We start from the raw sequence: 21676 nt of genomic DNA on the forward strand, positions 1-21676 counted from the left end.
ACCCATATAACAGTTTTAAATATCTTTAGTAGTAACTATACTTCGTTTTTTTAGCATTAGAAAGAAGGTAAGCGATCTTGACATGTCTTTTTATTAAAAATCACCATTGATAATTAAGTCACAGCAAATATGTTAGAATTATAAATCATATACGATCTTTTACATTCTTTTATTTTCATAAGTAATATAAACTAATTGTTTAAAGCGTTCTTCAATATTTTTTAATAAAAATACACCTTAACATTGTTTACCTTCTTTCTAATGCTAAAAAAACGAACTGTAAGTGTAAGGCCTGAGTGGACGCTCGGAGCGGAGCGTTCGGCGGGGCGTGCAGCGTGGCTGTGGGCTCACGCGTGATGTGAGCAGCGTGCACTAAGGCCGCTCCTATACGCTTGCATTTGTTTCATGCACGCCGCACGCCCCGCCGCGCTGCACGCCCAACTCGAGCGTCCACTCAGGCCTTACACTAAGTAGTCACATTTCCCTCTCACGTCATTCATCTCTGATTTCCCCCGTGTAGTCTTGGACAGGTTTTACCTTCGACTCTAAGTTACCGACCACAGAAGCTAGTTGTGTGGCGAAGTGTTGCGAGATGTGGTTCTGGAGTTCAGTCTTCAGACGGAAACTTTCTGAGCATTGCGCACACCTGGGAACAAATACAAACACAGTTTAAGTAAAAAGCTTAATCGTACAGTCTGCCAAAAATGTGGTTTATTATGTCAGTGACAATTGTTTGTCAAAACTGGTAGACCACTTTCTTGGCCCACTGTACCTATGTCACTCAAAAATTGTCATGGACATGGGTAAGGAAACCAACCATAAACATAAATAAAAAGCGGCCAAGTGCGAGTCGGACTCGCCCATGAAGGGTTCCGTATTTAGGCGATTTATGACGTTATTAAATTATACAACGGGACTTAATCGCGTATCTAAGTTTTAAGATTTACCTCCGACGTTTCGAGGACGGCGTTGTCCCCGTGGTCTCGGAGAAGACTGGCTTAAGTTGACATCAGCATCGTCTAACCGCGCGAGTTTTTCGAACTACCCGCACTTGGTCTTGTTTATCCGCTTGAACGTTTTGCGCACTAGGGATGTCACTCTGTCGACACACAACACTAACGATATTCGATTTATCGACTGTCGATATTCGTTTACGCTTACATTTACTAATGACTGGATTCGACTGATATTAGAAACCTCAATATCATTTTTGAAGACCTATCCTATATATGTTTTTTTTCTATTTTTGTGTGAAAATCTCTTTTGTTTTATACTATGTAGTGATATGGTGCCGCTTCAGGTGGTCCTTGTGGATTGGGTTTAAAATACCAACTTGCAAAGCATGTTGCCGAGATGCAGATGAGCCCGCCTGTATTTTGCAATCACACAAATCGCAGCGATATGATTTCTCCACCTTATGCATCCTTTAGTGGCGCTTCCTTGGAAAGCATGTGGTCGAGATGAATCCACCTGTGTTTAGTAAAGTCTCTGCGTAAACGCGCGTTCGCAGAGTTCGCAGTTGTATGATTTCTCCCCACTATGTAGCCTTCCCTTAGTACTGCTTTAGGTGGTCCTTGTAAATGGTTTAGAATAATAACTTGTAAAGCATGTTGCCGGGATGAGTGCGCCTGTGTTTGGGAAGGTCGTTGCTCTGTATAAATGCGCGGTCACATAGTTCGCAGCGGTATGATTTCTCACCAATGTGTATTCTGTAGTGTTGCTTCAGGTGATCCTTGTAAATGGTTTAGAATACTAACTTGTACAGCATGTTGCCGAGATGAGTCCGCCTGTGTTTGGCAAGGTCGTTGCTCTGTGTAAACGCGCGATCGCACAGCTCGCAGCGGTACGGTTTCTCACCGGTGTGTATTCTGTAGTGACGCTTCAGGTGGTCCTTGCTTGCGAACCTGGATTAAAAATTGACTTTTAGTACTTAGTATGTAGAGCATACTTAACTTATGCCATATTAAATATATATATATATATATATATATATATATATTTTTTTTATTATAAATGGGCTTACTCATGGCCACAGACTAGCCGAGGCGAAGACGTGGCCTACGATGGAGCGAGCCTGCCCAGAAGGTACCTGTTCACTCTTTTTATGTGACCTATTTATATAATATTATGTAATCTGCTTTTTGCATGATTTGTTGTAGCCTATTTTTTAAGACTGTATTTTAGGGTTAGTGAGAACTTCACAGAACAAAGCATGTGACTTTAAATCAGGGACATTATGCGTTAAAACAGAACTTAAGGTAAGAATGCTAATGCTAGCTTGTGATCCTATACTAGCTGACAAAATGTCATTGTTATAGGTACCAATCTTTCAGAATTTTTCGAGCATTGCTTAACCATGGCTCACGGTGTACCACAAACTAGGCTTGCTTTTGTGTTCAAATACTTCAATGACGGAATATTCCATACTATGATAGATTGCGAAAGTTAGACAGACTTTTACTGCAGACAAAAAATGAATCATTATGGATTTCTTCACTTACTTCATGGGGCAGGCGTCGCACTGGTGTGGCTTGATGCCCCGATGCCTCAACATATGTTTGGCCAATGAACTGCGCTTGGTAAAGGACCCACCGCACTGCTCGCAAGTGTACGCCCGTTCACCGGAATGTGTGGTGCCGTGGGACTTTAGCTCACCTAGAATGATGTGGATGTGTTTATTAATTAATAGACTAAGCGAAGAAGTTGTTATATACCAGCGTCAAATAACCTGCCAGTTTCAGCCCATAAAAAGTGCAAGTTTTATAAAATCTGACCCACAAAAAGTTAGTGTAGGTCTGCCTGTGCCTTTGGGACAATATTTTTTAAGAGATCTCTGTTGTAATACGACAGTAAAAAGTGAATAAGGTCTCTAGCAGTGTTGTTCCAGTACATCAGTATCATTAATTTTTGGTGCGCTTGCACATGCCAACTCCAAGCCGTAATTAAAGCACAGTATGGGAAGCCAGAATGAAAACATGTCACAGACAAAAGAGACTATTCTGTGGTATTTGGATCATTGTCTTCAAAAATTATACCATTTATTCTTCAAAGTGATGACATCACCATTTGAAATCCAGCCTTGATCACTGCCTTTGGTCACTTTTTCCTTCAATTTGTGAAATTTATTCTAATAAATAATAAAAAAATAATAAATTATTTTATCAAAGAAACATGCAATTGTCTTACCTTTGCTGACAAATCGTTTTGGACACAAACTGCAAGCAAACAACTTCAAACCTATATGCCTCTTTGTGTGTTCATTTAGATTATTACTAGAGTCAAACTTCTTTCCACAGAACGGACACAAATACGACTTTTCTTTAGTATGTATTTTTATATGTGTATTCAGTGTTGATAAATGTGAAAATGTCTTTGAGCAGAACGGACAAACATGACTCTTCACACCTGCATGCTTGTTCTCATGTTCCTTACAAATAATCTCCGATGTAAAGGTCCTTGGACATATAGAACACTTGTAAGGCCTATTTATTTCATGGATAAGCTCATGTCTTTTCAAGTGACTCATTTTCTTAAATACTTTCTGGCATACCGCACAACTAAGTATACGGCCTTTGTTACAATGTTTGCGCATGTGCCCGGATAGTGATTGCATGGACTTAAAACTTGCCAAGCATATATTACAGTCAAAGTTTTGGTTCTCATTTTGCTCTCCAGTTTCCACTTTATTTACTTGATTGTGTCGAACTAAATGCTTTACGTACGTGGAATGGAATTTGAATGTTTGAAAGCACAAATCGCAAGTGTATGAAAAATTTTCATGTGTGCGTTTGTGTCTCTCTAGTTTAGATTTTTTTGGGAATTCTTTGTCGCAGATGTCACATTTATGTAATTGTTTTGCCTTGTGTTGTACATTTGGTAATTCCCGGAAAGATTCTGAAGTCATACTGCATTCATGTGAATCCTGAGCACATTCCTGTTCATCGGACTCAACTTTAATATCTAAATGTTGGGGTTCCTCAAATTTAATTTCAACCGTCTCATGTTCTATTTCTTTGGTGTGAAATTTAAAATCAACTTCTTCAGCGTGTTTTTTAAATTCGTAAAAGGCTAATAAAGATTTGTAACAACTGTCACAAATATTCTTCGGTAATACATCTGTATAGCTTATCTGAAATAATAAAAAAATATCTAATTAAGTATACTTTTTTTTTTAAAGTAGATTCAAAATTCAAAGTCAAAACCATGTCTCGTAAGTTACTTTAAAAACTATTGTAATCTTATAATATGTAGGTATTCAAACATGCCTAAGTATTCTTACCTTAATTGAAGTACAAGTTGTAATTAAATCAGCTGGACTCACTGAGTTTTTAACAGCAAAAATATTAATCATATTAGTTGCTGAATTGGCCATGCAGGTTCGACAACATTCCGTAAAGATTGTACTGTCCTCAATGTCCGCCATTTCAGAAGCTTATTATTTTAGAATCAGAGGAATTATTTTCATTACAGTAAGCAATTTAATAAAAGTATCACAGAACAAAGTTTTCAGGAGAATAACAAACATCGACAATAATGATGTGACACATGAAGAATGACATTATAGGTCATTATGTCAGTGTCATTGATTTTAATTTAATTGCTTAAAGCAATAATACACGTTCAAACCAAAACACAATATTGGTGCGTTTCGTGACATAGACAATATTATACATAACTTTCTAAAAGTTATAACACACTATCGCACCGCACCGCGACCTTGGAGCTTGAGAAAGAGATATCTGTTTCTCGCTCTCACTTATGGGCGCGACGTACCAAGATCACGGTGCGGTGCGATAGCGTGTTACCACTTTAAGCCGTATCCATCCAGACGAGCTGGGCAAATCGACCGATTTGATCAGGAAAATAATTGGCACCAATCTCATCTAGCGTCCACACGTACACAATTTAATCACCAATTTACATTCCATAGATACTAACTTCGAAAATTGGCATTTTTGTGTCCGCACCTGCTGATTTGATCGAGGAATCAAATTGGCGTTTGCGTCCGCAAGACCTGATTTGATCGGAAAATTTCATCAGTTTGGCGAAAAATTGTCTTGTCTGTACTCCACTTTAAGTTTATTAAAGGGGTATACAGACAGTTATTATTTTATTTTAGAAATTAAGGCATCACTTCTGCTTAATTTTGCACACATTATATCATATTGTCATTAACTCAACTGCTAAAATATATCTTTCTAAATCTCAGATGCTTTAGTTGTATTTGAATTTTAAATTTTGGCTGGCAGTTGCTTATCTCGCTTTAATGTACTATTAAGCCCCCTCCACACTCGTGTGCGATAGTGTGGAGTGGGCTTTATAATTTGGCCAGAGAGAGTGAGTATTATATTCTTTGCCAGAGACTGTCTTATTTCAAACATAGACAGAGAGATTCTAGAAAGGGATGAGTATAGTTTTTTTTTTGTTCTTTGCTGACAAATTTGGTTCGCCAGCCGAAATGTAGAGCCCTTAAGTAATTATTTAGGATCGTGTCGGATTGCCTTTATGTAGTGGTCTGTGGAGGCCCTCATATTTTTACATGGCAACATTACTTGGTCTGTCAAGACTGTCATTCAAATGTTTCAATACTGTCATTTGCGTAGCTTACCTCGTTTTGTAAAGTTCAAATCGTGTTAAGTAATCATTTGGAATATTAATAAAATATAGTGACATACTAACGATTAAATAGTTATTTGTAAAAATAAGGTGTTAGTATACCTTGAGGTGTAGAAAAGTGACCATTTGGTGAGTTTTAAATAGTTTTATGATTCAATATTTGCTTATTTATTTTGCTCGGCACTGTGCATTCGCAGTCGCGTTGTTATTTATTTTCGTGTTCAGGTTTGTCGTGAAAACGGATCACGACTAGTTACTCGTTAAATAATCATCTACAAATTAAGTTTCTGAATACTAACATTGAAAGTTATTTTTTATTTGTTATTTACCACGCCCAAAAAAATATTTTATTATTTAAATACAATGGGTAACACTGTAAGCCAATAACAGTAATTTATATTTGTTGTTTACTAATTATAAATTATTTGCTTGGAATATTATTTTTATTCATTTGTGTAAGGTATTTTGAAGCACACCCAAATATTTATTATCGACGTATTAATTTATTTACAAAAACTAGCAAAATATATTTAAAAAAACTTCCTTAATATATAAATCAGTACAAAATAAATTAGTGACACTATTAAAATTACTATTTCTTTATTGTGATCAATAATCACATATAAAAAAAAGATATATGTAGGTACCTATAAGTGACTACGGTTGTGGAAGAGCGGGATGTCTCAACACAGGCATTGTAAGCCTAAACAGAGGCCCCAGCAAATGTATGGGGCATGGGGCAGGGCATAGGGCGCTTACGCCGCCCACCGTCAGGCGGCATTGTATTTATATCGGAGCATCATTAATAATGGAGTAAGCACCATCGACAATAAGGTCCTTTTTCATAGATAACGTCACATATTATAAATAAATAATAAATAATAATAAATAAATAAATATTATAGGACATTTTTACACAAATTGACTAAGCCCCACAGGAAGCTCAAGAAGGCTTGTGTTGTGGGTACTCAGACAACGATAGATATATTATACAAATACTTAAATACATAGAAAACAACCATGACTCAGGAACAAATATCTGTGCTCATCACACAAATAAATGCCCTTACTGGGATTCGAACCCAGGACCGCGGCTTCACAGGCAGGGTCACTACCCACTAGGCCAGACCGGTCGTTATAATGTCTGTAAATAGATAATAAAGATATTTTACATATAAAAAAAAAATTAAAAAAGCGATTAATACAGGTAATACTTTTCTTATTGGCAACAGTGTAAACAAAAAAAAGATATAAAAAAAAATCGATTAAGCAATACTTTTCTTATTGGCAACAGTGTAAACAAACACAGTGTACTCACTTTCAATGACATGAAAGGTACTTATTGGCAGTTAGTGGATCAAGGTTTACAACTTGTTCAACTGTTTGCATTTACTTTTATTTTTACTTATGGACAGATTTCATTAATTTTATTGATATATTTGAACTTTATTACACAAATATATAAAACAATGTACAATGGACCTAATGCCAAGAGGATTCTCTACCAGTAAACCATAGGGTGAAACAGAGATACATCCACTAAGGAATATTATGTGAAACTCTGCATAGGGGGCGCCACTTACACAATCCGTCACAATCTAAGGGTCTATTGCAAACGAGAGTCGAAATTTTGTTATCTAACCTCTATATCACTCTTGCATATTCGAGCGATAAAGAGGCAGATAGCTGAGTTTCGATTTCGCGTTTCCCGGTAGGCCCTTTGTAAACAAACCACTTTGATGTATCAATGTCATATTTTAGTGTCTGTGAAAACTTGTCAAAAAACAGTTTTATGCACAGTATGTATTAGTTACTCCATGGTTTACGAAAGGCGCTAGTGCTGAACTCTGGTGGCAGAACATTGCAGTAATACCCCCTAATACTGGTACACAGATAAAAAAATGTTTATTGAATGAATTCTAACATTTATTGATCTTCTTGTTTATTGTATTTTGTTTGCTATACTTATTTAAAATACTAATAGGTTAATTATTCCATAGTGACTTTTATTGTATGCCATACATTAATGCTTTCATTACATAAATAAACAATATAATGCTACAAATTTAACTCTTTGGCCGCCAACGTCGACTATACATTACAACAGGTGCAGTTAAAAATGAACCTTCACTTATATTCAAAACTGCCTACAAATGCCTGGTATTTATAGTAATCGTGGCAGTCCAAAGGACTGACCCCCTACTGACAAACTTCTATAACTAGAAGTCTATTGACTTGGCATATTAACATTGGATGCGGATCCGCATGCTGCTCCAGTGTACGAGCGGGACATCCTCATATGCGTGCATAGCGCTGTCTCGCTCACACACCGAGCCATACGCCTCATCGTAAAGTGTAATGCCTCCACATAGTTCTAATATTAGTTCAATTTAAGCACATGATTGTAGTTATTCATTTGTCTTAAGGACATAAATATGCGTACTACTAATGCATAATTTATTATCATAACTACAAGTTGTTTACTATCGAATCAAAGCCTTATAACAATAGGGATTAAGTCTTAATTATATTGCACTCGTTATTGTTTAATAATGAAGACGATATGAATTTAGACTCCAGACTAGTGCCAAGGTTTGCACGTGTGTATACAAAAATAAATTGTATACGCATTTTGGCATTTGTGACACTAAAAATAGCTGAGCCTACGCGAAATGTTAACGTGAACTGGCAGCTATGTGAACTAGAGAGTTGAAAATAGTAAAACAAATCTTGTTTCTCTTAATTTTAAAATGTTCCCTAGAGTACCTAAAGCAGAAAACATAAATTCACGAAATATTAGGAACATTATAATGTTATATCTTTATCTAAATATTCTTCAAGAAGTATTAATTTCTAAGGCCCATCAATGCCATCGTACAAGAAAAAAAAATAGCGTGGAAAATATGGTAAGTAGATTTTTTTGACACCCATTCTATTGAATTGAACTTTTAAATAAACTTCTTTTCATTCATATAATTCGATTTAATTAAAATAGTTTAAATTTTTATCATTCCGCATAGTTTTGGCCCATATCCAAATCTGTGTTAAATTTCCACGACTGTCAGAGAATACAAGTAGAACTTAAATAGGTATGTTTATCTTATATTAAGGACATTTATCATACGAAAAGCAAATACACACACGTGCACTGTAGACCTTTCTTATAAATTCTTATGAATAAACATCAGTTTTCCTTAACACGCCCACAACAATACTTTGTGGTTAGATAGTCGACGACGCGTCATTTAATAATTTTCCTTACCTGTGTTGGACTTTGGTATGTACTATTGTTAATGCTTGTTCTATGCGTACGAACGGAATTTCAATTCGCTTGGGGTAAACCCTAGTAGATATTCACGGTCCTGGCTGACTATTGAAAATTCCGAAACGCAGAAATATCGATTTGTGTACGAAATAGCGGTTCAATTTTCGCGGTAGACATTTTGGTTGCAGAGGGGCTACCGCGAAAATCTAAATTAGCAAATTGCGGGGAACTTTCTCTTTTACTCCAATGAAGGCGTAATTAGAGTGACAGAGAAAAATGCCCGCAATGTGCGAACTTCGATTTTCGCGGTTCGGGCAGAAAGAACTGCAAGCTGCTAACTTCTTACTCACGGTTATGGCTGAGTATGAATATGAAGTAAAGCCGGTACCGCAATTGCAATCGCGGAAAAGATAATTATGTAGTATGGATTAGCTTGTATAATTACAATCAAATAACTCTTTATTGTACACCTCAAAAATTAGAAAATAAGAGAAAATGATTGCTATTTTAATCTTACTTCTCATTTTTATGTATTTAGTCATACGAGTCGTTACGTTAAGTCCTATGTATAATTTATGTACAAATTGTACGTAATGCACCTACGCAAAATTATCGCCACTTTAACCGAGGGATTTACCGGATTAATAAGGTCTTTGACTTTGACATAAACTTGGCAAGACACCCACGCAAAATTCCAAAGTGGCGCCTAATCGTAAGTGACATCTTGGCGCCATTTCGAACGTATTGAACACCGATTGGTTTGTATTTGAAAAACTACGCATTGTGATGAGACGGGATGAGTTGTGAATGGTCTGCGGTAGTGCCAAATCAAATAGCCAGACCATTATACTTAGTTACTGTTTGGCAGATGTCCCATTGAAGCATCTCGTCGCGACGGCCAAGTACCTAATACCGCATGCGTAATGTAACACTCTGGCTTTCTGCTAAGTACATCACTAGCGTTGCGTGCCCTACGCATGTACGCATTCGATAAGAGTACGCAACACAAGCGATGTACTACGCAAAGGGCCTGTGCTGTGATGCATAACGCATGCGGTGTTGTGGTCTGGCAGGAAGGCTTCGAATGTCTTTCAACGCTTATATCTTACCACAGAATGTGATTAGGACGATTTCGAATTGTATATGCTTGTGTATTTCTACCGCTAGACTTGAACTGCGTTTGTCTTCTTTCCGGCGGACCTTGTATTCCTTGCAGGCCTTGCTCGCATTGGTCGCATTGGCACACCAAACTTTTCGAGTCATGGCTGGTATTTGTCACCACCGTTCCTTGTTCCGTTCAGTGGGAACTGTCTTCACAATCTTACCACATATTACAAAACCAGGATCACCCTCCACTGCCATTGAACCTCGCTGATAACTTAGAGGTCGCATTGACCTGCTTACAAACGTCAGTGTCGCGGCGACCGCGACCGCGTATACGCGTGTGCTCCGTTACTAATCTATGGTACGTTTGTTTTATCGTTTTATTACAGGGATTTAATGGTTTTAAAGTACTTTTTATCACATCCATAAACTTGAGATACTGATTATCTTTAGGCTTATATTGCACTTGAGACTTTTTGCAAGAAATTATCAAAGTTTTATGTTGTTTTGTAAAAACTTTCTGCAAATCTTATAAAGTACGTGCCTAAACGAGATATGAACAAGTACATACTATTTTTTGTCTTGTTTCTTCAATCAAAGTTGTGACCATTTTGGGTCTTGCTATTCATTTACTATATTTATATGTTCATAAAAATATGTACCTACATGAATACATAAGGTCACCTCTATCTCCCATATGAGCGGACAGAAAGTTAATCAGATCTTTTTACTTTATTAGCGTGTGTTTACATCATCGTGAACTCTGGACCCGTTATTATGTTGGCAATAACGATAGTTAAGTCCCTACCAACATAATGTGGTCTTCACGAAATGACACGTATCGTTCAGCAGCGTATGGACGCGAAACCCCCGGATTTTTGAGTCTTCTTCGTTGGTTTTTGCGATTGGTGACTAGCTTCACAACACGCCGCCATTCTCTTTTGGCTGCCTTCCTAGCATAGGTAATATTCATATGCCGATGCCGACCCATCCATCACAGCTTTAACCTGATCCGTCCATCTCATTGTTTGACATCTACGAGTAATTGGAGGTCTGAGACATTAGTATGTCCAGGCCGTAGGCCTAAAGACCTAGGCAGCGTTGAATATTTGTAAATTGCCCTACTGATATAGGGATCAATGTCAACCTAGACTGATAAGGGCCCAGTCATCTTGGAATCTATAAGTACACTAACCTAGATGACGCTTGAATCCTAGATTTATACTCACTCAGACGACCTTTCATTATCTTATATTATGTAAGTTAACTCTGACTTGTGACTATCATTTTATTTGATGCTAAAACTAAGAATATCTTATATACTATTCAATACTAAACCAACTTCCTAAAATCATTTCTTAGATAGGATTAATATGTTATATTTTTATTTTTATTAATGTGTTTTTTGGCGTACGCATATGTTGGTACTATAGTACCAATATATGCGTACGCCTATAGGGTCAGGGGAACAGCCTGCAATCAAGATCTAAGTGTCATGCTCGAAACGTCAAGAAAAATACTAAAAGACACCAAACGCGATAAAGTCCCGTTATAGTTTAAATACCTACCTACATAATGAACTCAGAATATCTTCTTATTCCAACTTGAACTGTTGGTTCAACAATACCTAGCGGTATTTTTGAACCAAAAGTGCGTACTCCAAAGTCCTGATCTTAAAGACCGGCAACGCCTGATGTTGTAGGTGTCTTTGGACGACGGCAATAGAATACCATCAGGCGATTCGTCTGCTCGTTTGCCTCCTATATCATAAAAAATATAAACTTGCCTCAAATTCTCTCGGGGCAGTGACCTCCAGACAGCAAAGTATTCATTCTAATTATCTTCATATCTGTTATTGTTATCTTTATTGTTAAACAATACCTTCTGTAAGTATTACTGATACGGTCACGAATATAAGGCATGAGCATGAGTAGGTACTATTTTGTCGTGGCAGTTTGCACCGTGACAATTACCATGGTGCCTACCGGTTAATAAATTAGCTGAAATTATTTATTGACATATTTATGTAATTTTTTAAGCGTGCCTGGAATGTTATTGTTGAATTTTGCGTGATAAAAACGTGAAAATATATTCGTTTCTTTAAACTATTTAAAGGAATAGGTATTTGTAAAGTTTAAGTACTTAATTTTGTATTTAAAAGTCCCCAGCAAGGCCGACTTTCACCTTCCCACACAAACGGAGTTTCATTCTCATTTTAAAACTACATACGTGTTGGATTGTAATGATACTTTACCTACCCGTACCATATGTCACTGACAGAGTCAAAACTGACATATACGCTAAAGTACCTATACGTAATTTACTTTCTGTACATCTCGCTCGCACGAATATGCGAGTACGAGCGAGATGCATAGAAAGTAAGTTACCGTTCTCGATAGCGTTTATTGTCAGTGCCAAACATGAGATTAGATATTGCGAAACAACATAAATAAAACGAATATTATCTTTGACCGATAAAGGATTGTTTATTGTTATTTTCGTAAAATAATTCGCATAATGCCGTAGGATCTGCAGTCTTACAACTGCTCTGGCAGTGTCAAATTAACATATTCGATAACGTCTGCGTAACCTACTTTCTATAGGTACATCTCGCTCGCACTTATGTGCGAACATACTTAGTTAACTTTATAATACACTTCTTAAATATCATTACTACTGTTATCAGTCAATAATGTTAACGTGTAGGTAAATAATATTTTCACCACACCAGCTCGGAAAGGCTTACTTTGCACTTCAAAAACTGATAGCAAGTTGCATTTTATTCACATGTGAGGCAAAGTAATCAAATGCTAATTTTGAGTTTATTTCTTATTTTTGCTGGTAGAACTAACTTTTAAATTATAATTTTGGGTGATAAATATTTAATAATATTCATTTGGATTTGATTTGGTCTGATTTTGTTTGATATATTACATTTAATATTTGCGTCGGGTTGGTGTGGTGAAAAAATTTCGAACCACAACTCGCAACGCTCAAGATTCCATTTTTCGAACCACTCGCTACGCTCAATTTTGGAATATTTCGCTTGCTCGGGTTTCAATATTGGCAGGAGCGGTTAAACAACAACTTTGTCCCCTTGTAAAACAAATAACTATTTACCTATCAAAATAATACCACCACCAGAAACTCCCGAAAACTCGCTTAATCTCATGAAATTTCGTCTACCACGGAAACTAAACCAACATTACCATTGACCGACACCGGTTGGATAATATAGTATGTCAACAAACTCGGGTTCGTTGATCGTTGTTCGCCAACAACGGTTGTTGCCAAACACACGTCAGGTGTAGGTATAGTATAGTTAGTATTTAGTTAACTATGCGCGCGCAGCGGTCGAGTTCACGTAGTGCCAGCGTAACATGACCCCTGCTGTACTGTGCCCTTGCCATGAGTTAGCGCTGCCACAGATTAGGGCCATTCCGCTAGTTTTCGTCCACTTGACATATTAGCAAATAATATTTTTGATATTTATTTTGCTACTTGCGGAACATCATTTTTATGTAGATAGATATAATTGCTTCGATATTAAGGATTGCAATAAGTCGAAATTTGTGCAGCAATGTAGGTTTATATTCAAATTTCGTCAAGTGGACGAAAACTAGTGCTGGACGAAAACTAACACACCCACCCTATATGATAGGCATTTCAGTTAAAGTGTATTATTTACTTTTTTTGAAAAACCATCAAATTTTCTCAGGCTTCTCATCGTAGCTCTCTGTATGCATTTGGAATGATATCTCAGGGCCACTATGTACAAACATACGTTACATGTTCGCACAATTTTAAGGATAGCCACATTGATTAGAATTCTCTCACTTAAGCCTTAAGGTCTGTATTTCAGTGTAGGTATATACCCACCTTAAATTAACTTGTTATGATTCGGCCAGTTCGGCCAAAATACTTTAGTTTTTTTTAATGTTGTTTAAGCCGTCTTTCTTCTTTCACTGTTATCGATCGAAATCAGGTTTTGCCTGTTTTCTTCGACTTTGAGAATTTTAATTTTATGTTGTGTATAGTTATTATAAAATGTACTTTTTTACCTGAATTGAATAAAGAAAAATATTACTTAATGTATAACTGTCAATTCTACTTTCGGTTCAAAGTTAGTTCCCGATTAAGGACTAGAAGCCTAAACCGTTTAATTATTATTAAATATTCGTTTTTATTTGCTTTTGTTTTAATTGACCGAAGCATAGCGAAGGTTTACGTTTTGACTCGGGCATTTTGCTTTTGTATGTCCGGATGTTCTCCTCTACAGGTCGCAATTCTTAATCGATTTTCGTGAAATTTTGTGACCGAATTCTATGACTAAATAATTTTTTTTTGTCGATCCGGTTTTTGGAAATTTTTCAAAATGGCGGAGTCGTGATAGCTCCCGCCTAAACAAATAGTCGTATCGGTATCATAAGAGTGTTTTCTTTTTGAGATATGTTTATAGATTAAATGGCCAAAAATTCAGAAATTTTGTATCGCTGGTTTTGGCGGTATTTAGATATTTAGTTTTTACTTGAGAATGAGTAGCTAAATTTCGTCAGCTTTAGTAAGAACTACAATGGCGTATTTTGCAAACGTTCGCTTTTTATGTTTGCATCGGGAGGTCCCTGATGCCATCCCCAGTAATTGTATACTGCTACATAACTTTTTGTATTTTTGTATTTTTTTTATTTTGAAAAAATTAAAAATTTGGTATTTTTTATTTATCAAGCGCGGGTTAAGCGTATTCGTTTAATTTTTGTTTGTAGCTTTACTACAAACTTAGTATTTCCAATTTTCTTTTAGTGCTCGTCAATTAGGTTAAAGCTATTTACAATAATTTTCTATCAGTGTCGTTTAAAAAGCGTCATTAGTAATTACTTTTCATCAGTATCGTAATACGTCGCGACCGTTTTGCTTGTCGTTTTACATTGATTTATTTTAATATGTATTTGAATTTGGCTATATGGATATTACAAATACCTTATAGACTAACATAGGTACATATAAATAGTAAATTTCATAAACTTATATTACTAAACACTGCCCAAAGTTAGTCATATTACATTCTGTAATTAACTAATTAACTACTACTTTTTGAAAACTATTTGGAAAAACATCACACGCTCCTATTAGTAAAGAAGATAAGTATGCAGCTTAACTAGCCATTCGCAAACCAAAATGCGCAAACGATGGTACGCGCATACCTTATAGACTAACATAGGTACATATAAATAGTAAATTTCATAAACTTATATTACTAAACACTGCCCAAAGTTAGTCATATTACATTCTGTAATTAACTAATTAACTACTACTTTTTGAAAACTATTTGGAAAAACATCACACGCTCCTATTAGTAAAGAAGATAAGTATGCAGCTTAACTAGCCATTCGCAAACCAAAATGCGCAAACGATGGTACGCGCATGTTTTCCTAATTAGACCTAATTAGTCACGAATGGTGAATTATTATTGTGTATATACGTAGCCACAGGTTTGAAAGAACATATAACCTTGAAAATATTTGAAATGAATCAGCATACGCGCAGTCTGCCGTTACGAAAGAGATCATATCGCAAGAACATTTTGTACAGTATTTATTCACTATGTAATTCATGTAGCAAGTTAGTATCGAGCAATTTTATTAGTAACGTTACTGTAAGTTCAATTAGGTGGAAAGCAATGAACGGCCTCGGCGCGTTCAGCGGCGGTAGCACGGTCGCATTTTTATCGCTTGTCACCATGCCTGTCACGTTCTAACAAGTATATAAGTGCGAAAGTGACGGGCATAGTGACATGCGATAAAAATGGAACCATGCCGTGCCCGCGGGATTACGTCAAAAGTACCGAATTTCAGTAGTCGTTTTGTCATAGTCGCGAATGGACAGTTAGTGATAGGTAAGTACCTAATATTTTTGACTAGGCTTATCTACCGGTCCTGTTACAAGCGTCATGGTCATACTGTAAATTACTTTGATAGCTTAAAATCGTATTTCCTATCTTGTGCCTTCTCATAATACATATTATGTATGTAATTGTCTTAATCAATGCTTATGTCATCATGTTTTGACATAAGTTATGGAACATTTTATGTGATCCGAGTGATATGGAAGCGATAACCTTGTAACCATGAGTACCTACCATCATTGTGTCCATTTTGTGATTTTCTGTCCATGTTACGCCATTTACGCATTTTGAACTTTTGGAAGATAATTAATTCGAGCGTCAGCAAACTCGCTTTCGAGTAAAAAAAAATGGTTTTTCATGATAATAAAATATGGTTGGATTGGTTTGAAGCTAAAAATACGAAATGTACGTACTGTATTTGAAGTCTTTACTAATTACCTACGTATGAGCTCTAAATGTAATATTTGTTATCAATTAAAGTACGTACCGTTCATAGTTATTTCAAAGAATTAATGACATTAAAAAAAACAGCCGTCTAATTATTGTAAATCTGGTCAATAATTACTAATACCTACCAACTGATGTTAGTTTAGTAGGTAAATTCCGAGTTAGACTAATAACAATAGACAGTAGTGATAATTAATGACCAATAGATAATAAATTATTAAAAACAATTGCAATGCTTTCATAAATGATTTTTTAAATAAAAGAACCTATACTCTGAAGTCGACCGCAGTCTCTAATCAAAATGCAATTATAAATCGACAAATTGATTGAAACCTCGCAAGAAAAACGGGCTTCACACAATCAAAGGAAGTCAGTTAACAACGTGATGACACGTTTAGCACATAGCGACATAGTTTACATATTTATATCGATTTTTTGCGATCATAGCACTTCAGTAGGTACGGCTACCACGAGTTTGATATACTGACATACTCGCAGCGTGTGCGTAACTTACTTGCGCGAGTACGAGCAAGATATATTGAAAGTAAATTACGCAGACGTTAGCGAATATGTCAGTTTGATAGTGCTAAAGCAGTCGTGGTATAGACTCGAACGTTTTTTGTTTGAAGAAACGTCACTTTTGACACTATAACACAGGGCGGACACGCCATACATCAAAAATGATTTGCGTTTATATGTGTGCGCGGCACGTCTGAACACGCGTCATTGAGTTTCTGACGGAATCCTGACATGCTCTCAGTAGAGCGACTTACGCACACATTCATGTCGCGGCCTATCGCGGGCGAGGTAATCCGAATCGGGGCGGGGCGGTGCGTGTCCGTTCTGTATGATAATACTATTACTTATTCTGTGACTATAACGTATCTTAAATTTCGAATCGGGCCCAATATTGCGTTGATTGAGTCTGTTCGGAAAGAGTAGAGTCGTGGAATGTATTGGGCCCCAATGGCCCCATACACTCCACGACTCTTCTCTTTCCGTTTCACTCTACATGGTTGATACTGCTACAGACTGAAAGCTCTATACTTTTTCTAGCTGCTAAAATTGGTGCAATGGTGACATAGACGGAATCTAATATACACAATAGGCACAATGGTTGTCGATTTGCAGAAAATGCCCAGAAGCACTAACTAACTAGACGAACTCTACTGTTGAGTTTTTTTTTAACTATAGTATAATATGAAATATTAACCGCTTAGTATTTTGTACTTCAGACGCGAGAATCAAAGTAAATATAAGGCTTAGTTCCGGCCCCGCTAATGGACTATGACCAGATTAGATATAACGTGTAGTTATCGTTCGTTATTTAGTAAAACATCGCGTAGATACACATAGTAAAAAAACCGGACAAGTGCCAGTCGGACTCGCCCACCGGTTTTTCCCTGTAGGTCCTTATAGTGCTAAAGGATATTACTTGCGAAATTTCATAATTCTAGGTCAACGGGAAGTATCCTGTACATTTTGATTCCCTTGAGGGTGTCGAAATGTACGTTTTTTGCCTTGGAGGATACAACTAAACGGAGTAGCCATTAACAGGCTTTCCCCTCTGTCGAAAATAGGCGGCCAACGGTCATACACAATGTATGGACTGACGTTTATCTGACATGGCTATTTTTACGTTACGCATACATTTGACGTTCCCCTCCCCCGCAAAAATCGGCAGACTGTTTTGTACAGAAAATTACAGACATGGCGTCTCCGTTTGATTATATCCTCCAAGTTTTTTGCGGCATAAACGGCCATATCTTTTTTTTTACGTTAACTTAGACCTTAGTATTATTAAACTAATGGCTCTGTGAGTTGTAGACCTCGCCCTAAGATTAAAACATGTAAAAACAAAAAAAATACCTCTACACACACACACACACACACACACACACACACACACATACACACTAGGTACTACACAGCGTATTCACACTGGCCTTAAATGCCATAGACCCTAATGGCACTTAAGTCCTTTATGCCAATTTCCACCATTTTGAACATTTTCCAAAAAACAAAATGACAGAAACATTCTATGTAACTACTGAACCTGCTCACAAAATTTTATGAGAATCGGAGTCAAAACGGAGACCTTCGCTAACGCTTCGGTCTATATAACGCTTCGGTCAATTGGGTTGGCAACTGTCAAAGGTATGCATAGATGGCGCATCATAGCTTGCCCCTTTTTCTATGAGATTTGGCTTAATTGGCTGGCATCCAGGGCATTAAAAAAACAAAAATTTGTCACAATTCTAGGGATTGACAGGGCAAGCTATGCGCCATGCCATCTGCTAAAATACTACGACCGGCCAACCCCATTATTGAATCTAAAGATCGGTTTTCCTAGGATAGCGGTGCCGTCATATAGCGGCCGTCTCCATACTAAATAATACGGCTAAATATGGATGGCGTAGTATTTGTATGGAGACGGCCGCTATATTACGGCACCGCTATCGGAGGAAACCAAAGCTTAAGAGATCTAGATTATGCAATACCGTGACTTGAACTTACTCATTACGAGTACGTATGTCGATTATCGACAGCGACATAGTGTGTCAAAGTCATTCAGGTCATCGCGTTCCACTCGTTGGCCGAGGAAATTACTGTGACTATCATCGTCAACGCCCCTGACCAATTTTAAACCTTAATGCAAGAACATAAGGCTTACCATTGCTCAGTCAAATGTGTTGCTATTAATTATTATCCTGGACTTGATAGGTTATTTGTTCTCCATCTGGTTTATGCACACTTAAATATTTCTATTGTAAAAATGGTAATACTTATTTATTAGCATTCACTCTATTTTGTGTCAATTATACAATGTAATTTAAAATAAGGGTTTAAGAGAGGGCTAAAGCGAAATAGTTTTAAAATTCAATCTTTACAGGTACCTATTTACAAGGTCAAAAGCTGCAAAATTCACAAGCAGGTTTTTACAAGCGCAGAATCCAAAAAAACCTTAGGTACTAAGATAAATAGGAAAAAATAATGAATAAACTTCCTTCTTATTTCCTGACTAAGTAAAAGACACTGAAGGGACTGTAAATATTACGCAGTACAAATACAAAGTCCCTCATGGACATATGTAGGTCCATATATATTATCTACGTTTAAAATAGCGCTAACCGCTTCAAGTATGCAAGTCTAATTGAGCTAATAATCTACTAGTCGCTGACTATCGTTTACATTGATATATGTATATATACAATGACATATATCTGTACACACATCATACATATTACATATACACTGTACCTATATGTATACCATTACAAGATATTACGTGTCCGCTATTCACTTTACGTGCAGGTTAGACTATAATATGTATGTAGTTGCTATCTTTAATCTTTGATCCTATTCTTGATTAACTTGAAAGTACTTGCAGTCTGAAATGCCCTATGAATTATATGTTTTGTGTGTCAATATCTGAGGTAGCTTTTTGTATATTTTTTCTATTTGTAACTCTCGAACCTATCGTAGTGATTGTTTTTTTTTGTCTGACTGATAGGTGATCTATTTTAGCAATGATAAAAAATCTCATAAGCCTTTTTAATTTTTATTAAATTTAATGGTCGTGTCTTGTAAAAATTCCTGCACCTGAATTTTACGTGAAACGAATAAACGATAACATACTTTTTAATTTAATAAAACGGATAAATGTTATTCTCTTAAATTATAAATTATGTTACTTTTAGATCAACAACTTTAATTGCTTATTAAATACTTCTTTGTTTGATCCAGAGTTTTATCTTTATATTTATAAACAACGCTATGATAACTTGATAAGTTTTGATAACAAATGAATTTCAGAAAAAAATATATAGGTACTTTAACACTAACTTTTCTTTGTTTCAGAAAACGGAACGAAACGAAAACGAATAGTCTAGTCAATATACTTTTATTTTTTATACAATGAAATAATTATTCGTTTAAGCTAAAGTGCTATTTACTTAGCGCGGTACTTATTGTTTTTGTAACTTTTTTTATTCGATAAGTGAAGATGCAGATCCTCAAAGTGCGCCATGTTTATCTGACGGCCAATCAGTTTCAAGCATGGAGCTGCGCGAGAGCACGATACGCGAGCTCGGTAAGTACTAACAACTAACGCAGCGTACTACGTAGGCGAACGCGAAGCGAGGCGATGCGGCGCGGGGTGAACCAATCCTTTGATACCTGTAGAAGTGTCCTACGTGGGCGATCTCGTTGCGAACGCGAACGCCGTAGGCACGTCTCGCCGCGCCGCGCCGTTTCGCGTTCGCGCGAGTTGTTCGCTTACATAAGTGTAAGGCCTGAGTGGACGCTCGAAGCGGAGCGTTGGGCGGGGCGTGCAGCGTGGCGTCGGGCTCACAAGTAATTTGAGCAGCGTGCACTAAGGCCGCTCCTATACTCGTACGCTTGCATTTATTTAACATGCACGCCGCACGCCCCGCCCCGCTGCACGCCCAACTCGAGCGTCCACTCAGACCTTACACTAAGACGCAACGTAACGGTAACACATTTTATTGTTTATTGCTAGCAAGTTATAGCCTTTATGTCGTTATATTAAGATTCATGAATGGTTAGTCACTCGTGTCCATGGAGGTCAAAAACTCGCGTAAATCTGTGACGTAAATTATGAACTCCCCCTTGTAGTATTTTATAGTTCACTGGCTACGACTTACTTCAAACCATTAACAAAATACTAAAATAGGATTCGACTCCTAGTTCGTTTCTAGTTTTCTATATACATACTCGTACTCGTAGGTGTCTTATTTTCAAAACAACGCCCCCGTTGGAGACACACAAAACTTCATTATTCTGAATTGTATTATGAAATGGGGTTCGCAACTGTTAAATGTTTGCATAGAAGCCCCATCATAGCTTGCCCCTTTTTCTATGAGATTTGGCTTAAAGGGCTGGCATCCAGGGCATTAAAAAACAAAAATTTTACACAATTCTAGGGATTGACAGAGCAAGCTATGATGGCGCCATCTGCTAAATACATCGACCGGCCAACCCCATTAGGTACGTTATATTTTTATATCATATTTTTAATTACAATTTTGTGTTTCAGAACGCAAACAAACCGGTTGAATACAAGCCCATAAGGAGCGTTCTGGTAGCAAATAGAGGAGAGATCGCCATCAGAGTGTTTCGAGCATGCTCCGAACTCGGCATACGGTCCGTCGCCATCTACAGCGAGCAGGACAAACTGCAGATGCACAGGTGAGAGAGGGAGACAAATATATCAAAAATATTTGCTCTTAGATTTATGAACAAGAGGCAAGGTCCTACTTTAATCATGTAATGTTGGCTTACTAACAAAGATTGAATGGTGACATTCTGGTCAAAAATCT

General features: G+C 36.9%; 2 protein-coding genes across 2 annotated transcripts in view; one reads left to right on the top strand and one right to left on the bottom strand.

The window, feature by feature from the left end:
• Positions 1 to 471: 471 nt before the first annotated feature.
• Positions 472 to 4528, bottom strand: LOC134653239 (zinc finger protein 883-like). The gene is made up of 5 exons (XM_063508565.1): positions 4280 to 4528; positions 3187 to 4129; positions 2502 to 2655; positions 1758 to 1904; positions 472 to 646 (listed from the first exon to the last, which is right to left on the bottom strand). The coding sequence occupies exons 1-5, from the start codon at positions 4421 to 4423 to the stop codon at positions 493 to 495; spliced, it is 1542 nt and encodes a 513-aa protein (XP_063364635.1). The 5' UTR covers positions 4424 to 4528; the 3' UTR covers positions 472 to 492.
• A 1059-nt stretch (positions 4529 to 5587) lies between these two features.
• Positions 5588 to 21676, top strand: part of LOC134653447 (pyruvate carboxylase, mitochondrial) — a 57351-nt gene continuing 41262 nt past the window's right edge. Inside the window, exons 1-3 of the mRNA XM_063508813.1 lie at positions 5588 to 5745; positions 20196 to 20427; positions 21394 to 21545. Of these exons, the coding sequence (XP_063364883.1) occupies positions 20341 to 20427; positions 21394 to 21545 (239 nt within the window). The 5' untranslated portion in view covers positions 5588 to 5745; positions 20196 to 20340. The remainder of the gene's footprint in view (positions 5746 to 20195; positions 20428 to 21393; positions 21546 to 21676) is intronic.

Source organism: Cydia amplana, chromosome 13 (assembly GCF_948474715.1).
Source record: "Cydia amplana chromosome 13, ilCydAmpl1.1, whole genome shotgun sequence".
NCBI classification, from domain to species: domain Eukaryota; kingdom Metazoa; phylum Arthropoda; class Insecta; order Lepidoptera; family Tortricidae; genus Cydia; species Cydia amplana.

Excerpts from the sequence above, each read along its gene's own strand:
- LOC134653239 (XM_063508565.1), bottom strand. The coding sequence starts at position 4,423 with ATGGCGGACATTGAGGACAGTACAATCTTTACGGAATGTTGTCGAACC. Across the intron at positions 4,130-4,279 it reads CAACTTGTACTTCAATTAAG|ATAAGCTATACAGATGTATT; the intron begins GTAAGAATACTT and ends TTATTATTTCAG. Across the intron at positions 2,656-3,186 it reads AAAACGATTTGTCAGCAAAG|GTGAGCTAAAGTCCCACGGC; the intron begins GTAAGACAATTG and ends ACATCATTCTAG.